This window comes from Ahaetulla prasina, chromosome 4, assembly GCF_028640845.1.
Source record: "Ahaetulla prasina isolate Xishuangbanna chromosome 4, ASM2864084v1, whole genome shotgun sequence".
Lineage (NCBI taxonomy): Eukaryota > Metazoa > Chordata > Lepidosauria > Squamata > Colubridae > Ahaetulla > Ahaetulla prasina.
Window position 1 is genome coordinate 30175227 of NC_080542.1, and position 10540 is coordinate 30185766.

A 10540-nucleotide genomic window follows, 5' to 3' on the forward strand; every position below is an offset into this window, starting at 1 on the left:
GTAGGCAAATTGCTAACAGCAGATCCATGATGGTTTTCAGGTGAACTAGTATTAGCCTTTCAAGGTTTTTCATAACTACAGATGTTAGAGCAATGGGTCTGAAGTCATTCAATTTTAAACATCAAGGCATAATCCCACAACTTTATTATTCATTCTTCCCCGGTAAGCATCATAAATCTTTTCGGCAAAAAGCATACAACACATACCATACACTGAAGTAGTCAATATTATTTTGAAGGAGTATATGATTTAGTTAAAATTAATATCGGTGCTTGGACTGAGAACTTTTTACTTTTCTTTCCTTATTAAATGTTCCTTCTTGTTCATCTCAGGCCTCATTAAAATGATGTAGCATTTGGGGAAAAATATACACCCCAGTAAACCAGCACCGGAAGATAAGATAGAGAAGATCTCCACAGCTACCATGTATTTTCCTTTGGTGCTCAGGTAGGTTGGAACAAACGTCAGCCAAACACTGCAAAAGACCAACATGCTGAATGTGATGAACTTGGCCTCATTGAAACTGCTGGGAAGCTTCCTGGCTTGGAAAGCAATGTTAAAGCTGACAATAGCCAGGAAGCCCATGTATCCCAGGACACAGTAAAACATGATCAATGAGCCTTCATTGCATTCCATTATGATTTCTCCCTTCAGGGAATGCAGGTCTGTATCTGGGAAAGGAGGAGAGGTACTCAGCCAAACAGTGCAAATTCCCACCTGGATGAAGGAACCCAAAAGGACAATAGAATTGGACAGTCCTTTCCCTACCCATTTTCTCAGTCCAGAGCCTGGTTTGGTTGCCATAAATGCCAGAATCACAGTCATGGTTTTTGCCAATACAGATGAAAGGGCCACTGAGAAGATAATGCCAAAAGTTGTTTGTCGGAGAAGGCAAGTCAATCTTTCAGGTCTTCCCATGAAGAAGAAGGAGCAGAGGAAGCAGAGGAGAAGGGAAAGGAGGAGAATACAAGTGAGGTTCCAGTTGTTGGCTTTGACAACTGGAGTCTCTCGATGCATCCAAAAGATTCCAAACACAAGGACTGTAATCAAAGAGAAAACAATAGCCAACGTAACAAATAGGATTCCCAAAGTTTCATTATAAGAGAGATAGCTAAACACTTTGGGAATACATTGATTTTTGATATTGTTGGGATACTGATTTTCTGGACATTTCATGCAGACATCCATATCTGGAAAAAGAAAAAAGGAGATATTTTTTTCCAATATAACAAACTTTCTATTAGTATAAAATATGTACAGAACAATTGATGTTGATATAAATTATCTATTTTGTGAAGAGATGATAGCAATTTTTAATGCCAAAACATACATCAGTCTCATAACATAAGTTTAAACCTGAGATCCTTTGTTAAGTACAGACAATGTTGTTTGAAAAACAAAAGCAGATAAAAGTGGTTTCTGTCTACTATCTGCATTTGTACAATAAGGGGGGTTACAAATAGATCCTTAAATGCCATTCCTGTTTGGATGAGCAATATTTGCAATTTCAGAGACAAATAGGTTTGTAGAAATAAATATTATAAATACTTGATAATAAGATATCAATTTGATGTGATATTTTAAGGAACAGATAAAACAAGAAATTGGAGAACCTATTTTACCTAAACTATGGAAATTAATCAGAACAACCAAATTAAATGATCATTAATGGATCATAAACTATTTTATTAGATTAAATTGTATTTTTACTGGAAAAGACTGTTACTATTATTGCAGATGTGAAGAGAGTAATGCTTCACAAAGTTATATTTTTCTGACATCGTATTTATTAATTTGTCATTTGTATTTATTTGACCATGGGGTGGAATTTAATATTTGCAAATAGTTACATATTTACAACTTTTTGAACTACATCTCCAGTAAATAGAAAGTAATAGCTGAATTGGATATCCCAACTAACATCAACATTTTCCCAAAGTGTTCTCCTGTCTTATAATGAACGTTACAATGAACCTTTGGGAATTCTTTTTATTACATTGGTTATTGTTTTCTCTTTGCTTACAGCCCTTGTGTATGGACTATTTTGGAAGCATCAAGAGACACTAGTTGTAAAAGCCAATGGAAATCAATTATACAATGGATGGAGATATATATAGATATAGTTATATATGTAGGTCTTTGGTTATTCAGGTTTTCTCCCACGTAAAATTGGAAGTGTGTTGGTGACGTTTTGACAAAATCCCATTTGTCATCTTCAGGCTAGGTGTTTACAGCTTCTTGCTTTTAGGAGAAATGTGTGATCACAGCTGTTTCTTCCTTATAACTGCTAGTGGGGGTTTGAACTGATTGGTTGGGAGCTTGGCTATGTTCTGATTGGATGGAGGTGTGTTCTGATTGGTTGGGGATTTGGCTGTGCTCTGATTGGATGGTGGGGTTGGGTGTGCTCTGATTGGCTGGGGGTGTGTTCTGCTGGGGGGGGCTTGGTTGTGCTCAGGTTGGTCTGAGATGCAGGGGGATTTGAGTTAGTGAGCTGCATTGCTGTTGTTTGGCTTCGTGTTTGTGGTCGTGCTACATCTTCATGGTGGGTATCAGTCTGCTGCATGTATGGATTGGAGAGGTTTGAAATGGCTAATGATGCAGCTGCGGTCTGGCTTCTGGTCCATGGTCGTGCTTCATCATCATTATGGGTTTGAGTTTGCTTTCTGCGTGGATGTGTGGTGGTGACATGCTTTGTGGCACTCGTGAGTGTGGGTCTTGCGTCATTCTTCATGTTAGGGACTCATTTGTCGATAAGGGCGGGTTTCCAAATGGCTGGTAGGTGGGAGGTATCATCTCGTTTATTCATGCTGTGTGAGCGTTTTTCTATCTCGATGGCTTCTCTGATTATTCTGTTGTTAAAGTGTTCAGTTTTGGTGATAGTTCTGGTATTTTTAAAGTCAATTTTATGTCCTGTGACTTTAAGGTGTTGGACTAGGGAAGAAGTTGGTTCCTCTTTTTTGACTGAGTTCTTATGTTCTTCAATGCGTGCACTTACTCTTCTGTTGGTTTGTCCGATGTATGTGGTGCTGCAGGAGGTGCATGGGATTTCATATACTCCTTAATTTTCTAACTCAATTTTGTCTTTCCAATCAGAACACACCTCCACCCAATCAGAACACAGCCAAGCTCCCAACCAATCAGTTCAAACCCCCACTAGCAGTTATAAGGAAGAAACAGCTACAATCACACATTTCTCCTAGAAGCACGAAGCTGTAAACACCTAGCCTGAAGATGATGAATAGGATTTCATCGAAATGTTGCCAAGGCACTTCCAATTTTATGCGGGAGAAAACCCGAATAACAAAAGACATACACACACACACACACACACACACACGTGTGTGTGCGTGTGTGTGTGTGTGTGTGTGTGTGTATACACAAGAATATATATATTCTTTTTTGCTTAGAGACTTATTTAACCTTCAACAGTGGAGGGATAAGTATAATATGACCCAGATTACTCAGTTCATTTAAAACTGAAATTGCCTCTGGCTTAAACGACAATATGTCTTCATAAAAATAACTTTAGTTTAAAATTTTAATTACATATACATCCATGAGAAGGAGATAAATGAGAGAGCAAAACAGAGGAAGACAGAGTGAGGCAAGAAAGTATATTATTTGGGGAGGGTCTTTTTCTTGTTTTTTTCCACATACATACATGCACCAGATTAGATTTTTTGCTGTTCAGCTAGCCAAAGTCCTCATATCTTTTTGTCCCACCTATTTCATCAGAGATCTGTCCTTCTGAACAGGGCACACAATCATAGCAACAAAATTTCTCTCCTTCCTTCTTCTTTCTGTAGGAGCCTGGATAGCAGTGCACATTGCACACAGAAAGAGGAAACACCTGAACAATAATAGGTATGAGAGAATCAGAGAATAAAGTACTCGCAATAGTAAAACTTTCCAAAACAGGAACCCAGAACCAGGATGAAGAAGCAGAAAAGCAGAGGCTAAAACATATGAAGAACGGTTGCAGGAAGTGGGTCTAGTTTAATAAAAAGAAGGACTAGGGGAGACATGATAGCAGTGTTCCAATATCTCAGAGGTTGCCACAAAGAAGAGGGAGTTGGGCTGTTCTCCAAAGCACCTGAGGGTAGAACAAGAAGCAATGGGTGGAAACTGATCAAAGAAAGAAGCAACTTAGAACTAAGGAGAAATTTCCTGACAGTTAGAACAATTAATAAGTGGAATGACTTGACTTCCGGTTTGGCACCGTAGGTGATGGCGGTGATCTTTACGATCACCAACCTCTGGATTATGTGGAATCGCTAGGACAGCTTAAATCTGCTGTCCAGCGGTTCGGAAAACCCCTTCTTCGGGAGAAGGAGAAGGTGGTGAGCTGAGGGCAGAGGTTGAATTTCCCTAAAGCCCCTGAGAAAAAAGGGGTTTGAAGGGTTAAGTTCCCTCCAGTAACCCGAAGTGCTCCAGATCCGAGGATTCTTCTGCTTTGGCGGAACCAATCACCACGACCAAACGCCGAGATTTATTTTGGACAATAAAGGATTATACCGGACAGAACGAAAGTGGGAGAACTTTATGCAAGTAGCCAAGCCGATTCCCCGATACTTTGTAACAAGCTTGAAAACAGTAAAAAAATGGAGGCGAATTGTTAACAAGTTAACGAGTGGAAAGCGAAAGTGATACTTTCAGCGTTCCGTCTGCAGTTGGTAATTTGCATGTTACTTGCTGCTTTTACTCTTTAACTCTTTGCTGCCTGCTGATAGAATCTAGGGGAGATTTTTAAATACTGCTTTAAAAGACTGTGTTTTTTAGAGGTTAAGAAGATTTAAAGTGAATATTAAGTTGGAAATAAATAAATATATAATTTTATAGAAGATGGCAGCCAAACAATTAAAGTCTACTGTAACAAAGAGCTCTGGAACTTTATCAGCTGGTGCCTCTCCAGCTCATACAGCAGAGACTAGAACATTGAATTTAGAGGCGTTACAAGAGAACTTAAAAGGCTTTATAGAAGAAAAATTTAAAGTAATAACTGATGAGATGTCTGAAATGAAAGAGCAGATATCAGAAATTCAAGTGGGAAATAAAGAAGTTAAAGAAGGATTTGTAATGGCAGTACGAAGTTTGGCAACGAATGTGATTTTATTGGAGGAGGAGGTTGAAGAAATTAAGCAACATAATTTAAAATTAGAAAATAAAATGGATGAATTTCAAAGTAAAATGGAAAAAACAGAGGATGAAATAGTTTTGATACAATATAGAAATATGGAATTTGCTCTTAGAATTCGAGGTTTGAAAGAAAATAAGGAAGAGAATTTAAGGGAAATTTTTTCTGAAGTATTTGTTGAGATATTAGCAGCTCGTCCAGCAGATGTGGCTTATCAAATTGATAAAATATATCGTGTGAATTCTTGGATAGCAAGGCAAAAAAAGTTGCCAAGGGATGTTGTTATTTATTTTACAAACAGAACAGTGAGAAATCAGATTTTGCAAGCTTCATATAAGGGGGAGAAGATTCAGATTGCTGGTCAAGATATTTTGATATTAAAGGAAATTCCACCAAAAATGTTAAGGGCTAGGAAGGAATTTGCCTTCCTGGTGAATGAACTTAAAAAACATCAGATTGAATATAGATGGGATATTCCAACTGGTATAATAGTATATTATGCAGGGAAAGTATATCGTTTCAATACGGTTGGAAAAGCAAGAGAATTTTATGTTGAGGTATTAAGTTGGAAGTCTTCCCCATTGGAAGCTAGAGGAAGGGAGGCTGAAGTGAAGGAAAGAGAAGTGAAGCAGGTACAAGAACAGATTGTGATGGAAGAAGATTTATTACAAGTGTTGGAAATACCTACGACGGGTTTAGATTCAAAAGAACAAAGGTTGACAAGAGCTGCTGCTAAACGCAAGGAACAAGAGATGAAGGCACAACAACAACTGGCAACTACTACAACGGAAACAGTGGGAGGAGCAAGGCCTAAAGTAAAATGTGATCTGCGGCTGGTGTTCCAAAAGTTTCCTATCTTGGAATGTTAATAGCCTGAACTCACCGTAGAAGAGAAGGAAAGTATTTCATTATTTGAAACAATTTAAAAATGACATTACCTGTTTACAAGAAACACATATTAGATCTTGCTAAATGTTGGAGATGCGATTGTGAAGATGCTACTTATTACCATATATGGTGGACTTGTAAAAAAGTTAAAGCATTTTGGATTAAAGTATGGTGGATCATGCAGAATATTTTGAAAAAGAAGATTAAGTTTACTCCGCAGTTCTTTCTACTAGGAATAATTATGGACTACACAGCTATAGAGACTAAATTGATTTTGAACTTAATAACAGTCGCAAGACTTTTGATTGCTCAGTATTGGAAGAAAGAAGAATTACCTACAATCGAAGAATGGACACTCAAAGTATCAAATCTGGCAGAGATGACAAAATCTCCGCTTACTTGAAAGACTATACACTAGAAAAATATATTCTAGAATGGAAAATGTGGATTGATTATATTTAAAATAAGTATCAGATAAAAAAATATTGAATAGCATATGAGTAAATTTAGGAAATATTTTGTATTAGATATATTTTTGAAGGAGAGGGGAATTGAGAGTGTGACTAAGTGTGGTGTGACTAGAGATTATAATTTAGGAATTATTTTGGATTATGATTGTTAGTTTTGATACCCTGCATTTTGTTCTGGGAAGTCGGGATGGGGGGTGGGGGGTAAGGGGGAGGGGAATTGGGGGGGTTTGGTAGAGATGGAGTGATGGTTAATGTACAGGGATTATTGAAGAAATATAATTAATGTAGGATCGGGTCTGCATAGTTACCATTTTAGAACGGTGAGGAGGGAGAAAAGAGAGAGTAGGAGGTAGGAAAGAGGAGAAGAGGAAGGAAGAGGGATAGTAGAGGGAGAAGGAAGGTGTAGGGTGGAGGGAGGAGTGGATGTAGATAAGAGAAGGAGAGGAAGGTTTGGAAAGTAAAAGAAGGTAGAAGAGGGAAGAGTGTTAAAAAGGGGGGTGGTGACTGGGCAAGCCCGACTAATTGTATATAACTGTACATTGGATGAATTATTTGATATGATTGTAAAAATAAAACTTTTTATGAAAAAAAAAAAATAAGTGGAATGACTTGCCTGCAGAAGTTGTGAATGCTCCAACACTGGAAATTTTTAAGAAAATGTTGGATAACCATCTGACTGAGATGGTGTAGGGTTTCCTGCCTGGGCAGGGGGTTGGACTAGAAGGCCTCCAAGGTCCCTTCCAACTCTGTTGTTATATTATATTATATAAAAAAATGAAAATGAGGAAACTTGATTTAATGGGAAGGAATTGGCCTTGACTTCTTTGGATGTTCTAGCAGGAATGGCAGAAAATTATGTTTTCATAGGATCTGACATGTGTTTGGATTACTCTTAATGGGTTCATTAGTTAATACTTTTTTTCTGAATATGAGCAAATGCAATACAGGGTCTTTGAAGCCAGAATGTTTAAAACCAGAAAATGGCAGTAATGATAGTCCCAGACATACAATCACAACGGAGTGCTGGATTTCCGTCATAAGATGTTGCACTTGGAAGTCAGGATACTATGTGAAAAATTCAATTTTGCAGCCATATTTACAATGGTGGCAAAATGAATCTTCTTATTGTGCCATATCCATCATCAGACGTCAGCGATCATATTGGCAATCCTATTTTTATCAACAGCCACAAGAAAAAGTGCTGCTGAGTTTTGTCCAAATCAGTTCTTTAGATTTTGAAGCCATGATGTTCTTCTGCCTGGATCTCATTTGCTTTCAATTTTTTCCTGGAGGATTAAGTGAAGTATGTTGTATTTTTCTGGGTGTTGCATCATGTCCAAAATATTATTTTGCCTTTTTATGATTTCGATGATTTCTTTTGACTTTCCCACCTCCACATGATTTCCCTTGACTTTCTCACCTCCACATTCACTTATGACTGTATGACTGTAACTTTTTGCTGCTATCATTAAGTTGCTATCATAAATTGCAACCTATGACCATCATTTGTGTTGTAAATATTGTACCTTTGATGAAGGTATTTTTTTTCTTTTTCTTTTATGTACACTGAGAGCATATGCACCAAAACAAATTCCTTGTGTGTCCAATCACACTTGGCCAATAAATTCTATTCTATTCTATTCTATTCTTATACATAACAACCGCCTGTAAATCCACATTTCAAATGCTCCTAGTCTCTTCAAGTGGCTTTCTGTCAGAAACCAACTTTCTACTCCATAGAACAGGATAGAAAAGATATAACATCTGACAAGCGTGATTTTCAATCTTAGGCTTATGTCGGACTGCAGAAGACCTTTTTCATTTTGAAGAATGCTGTTTGAGCTTTCTCTATCCTTGTCCTTACTTCAGAGGTCATTTCCCAAATTTCATGCAAATTAGAACTGAGGTATATGATCCTTTCAACTTTTTCTAGTGAAGCACATGGTTGTTAATTCAGTTGTGTATTCATTAAAGAAATAAATTCTGTTAAATGGGCTTTTTTTTTTGCTGGATTTAAAATTTTGCTAATCATAGAATATAGAATTTTTTTATTGGCCAAGTGTGATTGGACACACAAGGAATTTGTCTTTGGTGCATATGCTCTCAGTGTACATAAAAATGTACATAAATCATTTTTTAAAAATTATAAGGTATAACTAGTGGTGAAATCCAAAAATTTTTTACTATCGGTTCTGTGGGCATTGTTCTGTCCCCCACCACCTCACCTAAGAAAACACAAGCTCCAAAGGATGTCTGCCAGCAATTTATTTACAAGTTGGGCTGGTTTCCTTTGGCAGAGGAAAGTTCTGGCAGCTGCTCTCCAAGTGCCAGTCAAGTTTCTTATCAAGAGTCAGCATGTTTACAGTCCATTACTGGAGCAACCAGGAATCTAAAAAATGGTCAAGAGTTACTCACGAAAATCCAAGCCTTAAATCCAAAAACTGTCTGAAGTTCACACGATGCAGTTCACACTTCGTAGCTTCTGTCAGTCACAAGGGCCTGATGGCTTTTATCCCCTGTGAAGTGTGGCTCAGTGACTCAGCACTCCCTGGGCCTGCCACACCTTTTCCTCTGCTGCGTACGCCTCTCTTTCCGACACTGTCTAGGATCAATCCAGGATTGATCCTCCTCATCCTCTATCTGTGGGGGCTCTGACACTCCTTCTTCCTGGCCTTCCGCTGGCACTTGAGGCATTGCCAGGAAGGAGGGACCTGGAGAGGGGCCTTGTCGGCTTCTCTCCCTCACTCTCCAAGTCATCCTCCTCCATGAGGACAGGCTCAGGAGTTGGAGTCACAACAGGCATGGCTTGGTGAGCATGATGTGGCTTGGTGGGTGTAGCTTGGTGGGCATGGCAGGGGAAGGAAACAGCAAAATCCCCATTCCCTTCCCATTCCTGGGGGAAGGATGTTGCAAAATCTCCAATCCCACACCACCCTGAGGCCAGCCAGAAGTGATATTCGCCGATTCTCCAAACTACTCAAAATTTCCGCTACTGGTTCTCTGAACTGCTCAAAATTTCTGCTACAGGTTCTCCAGAACCTGTCAGAACTTGTTGGATTTCACCTCTGGGTACAACACCTAATGACAGTCATAGGATATAAATAAGCAATCAACTCATATTAGGAAACAATCAATATAACAAGGTTACAGTCATAAGTGGGAAGAGATGTGTGATAGCAATAATGAGAAAACTAATAGTAATAGTAATGCAGTAATAGTGAATAGTTTGATGGTGTTGAGGGAATTATTTGTTAACAGAGTGATGGTGTTTGGGGAAAAACTGTTATTGTGTCTAGTTGTTCTGGTGTGCAGTGCTCTATAGCATCATTTTGTGGGTAAAGTTGTCCAGGATGCAAGGGGTCCGTAAATATTTTCACAGCCCTCTTTTTGACTCATGCAGTTATGCAACCATGGAACACAGCAACTGTTCATAAATCCAAGCAAGTTGCCATGTGCCTGAAATATAATCACATGACAACAAGCAAGGCAGCAATCTCTGCTTCAACGACAGGACATTAAAGGCTTTTTTCTCCCAGAGGTTGTTAAATGAACAGTTGTATTTCTAGGACTATCTGCAATTACATTGGCAATTTTTGTCCCAAGCAAAATCAGAACCATTTTCCATAAACCGCCGATGAACATATTAATACTCAAATTTGTATATAGAAAATGCTATACCTCATCATCTTGAAAGATTCCAAAAGACAGAAACATCATTTTCTTTCATTACTGCAATGTATTTGACAATTGATTTATTTTTTTAATTAGTTGAGAATTCTCACCTTATTAAAGCTTCTGTGCCATAGAATTTGATTGTCATTAAGAGCTAATTCTTTGCCTGGTGGAGCCCGAGGTTCCAATGTTCCAACTTTGACTCGAGAAAAGGAATTATTGGGGAAAGTAATCCAGTTTGCAATATCAAAACCCGTAATCAGTTCTCTGTTTTCATCAAATGTTATTGTGTCTCCCATATTGTTATTGAATACGATGCTTTGCAAGTAAGAATGAAACTGCATTTTTTAAAAAAATGAAAGAAATTAACAGCAAG

At 38.2% G+C, this 10540-nt stretch overlaps 1 protein-coding gene across 1 annotated transcript; it reads right to left on the reverse strand.

Annotated features, from left to right (window-relative positions):
* Positions 1-273: 273 nt before the first annotated feature.
* On the reverse strand, positions 274-10540 carry LOC131197212 (vomeronasal type-2 receptor 26-like). Its single transcript, XM_058180978.1, has 3 exons — positions 10275-10540; positions 3724-3850; positions 274-1190 (listed from the first exon to the last, which is right to left on the reverse strand). The coding sequence occupies exons 1-3, from the start codon at positions 10506-10508 to the stop codon at positions 289-291; spliced, it is 1263 nt and encodes a 420-aa protein (XP_058036961.1). The 5' UTR covers positions 10509-10540; the 3' UTR covers positions 274-288.

Bases quoted from the DNA above. Each gene is read 5' to 3' on its own strand.
- LOC131197212 (XM_058180978.1), bottom strand. From the start codon at position 10,508: ATGCAGTTTCATTCTTACTTGCAAAGCATCGTATTCAATAACAATATG. The intron at 3,851-10,274 runs GTGAGAATTCTC...ATTATTGTTCAG, and splicing joins GGCACAGAAGCTTTAATAAG to GTGTTTCCTCTTTCTGTGTG. The intron at 1,191-3,723 runs GTGGGACAAAAA...TTCTTTTTCCAG, and splicing joins ACAGATCTCTGATGAAATAG to ATATGGATGTCTGCATGAAA.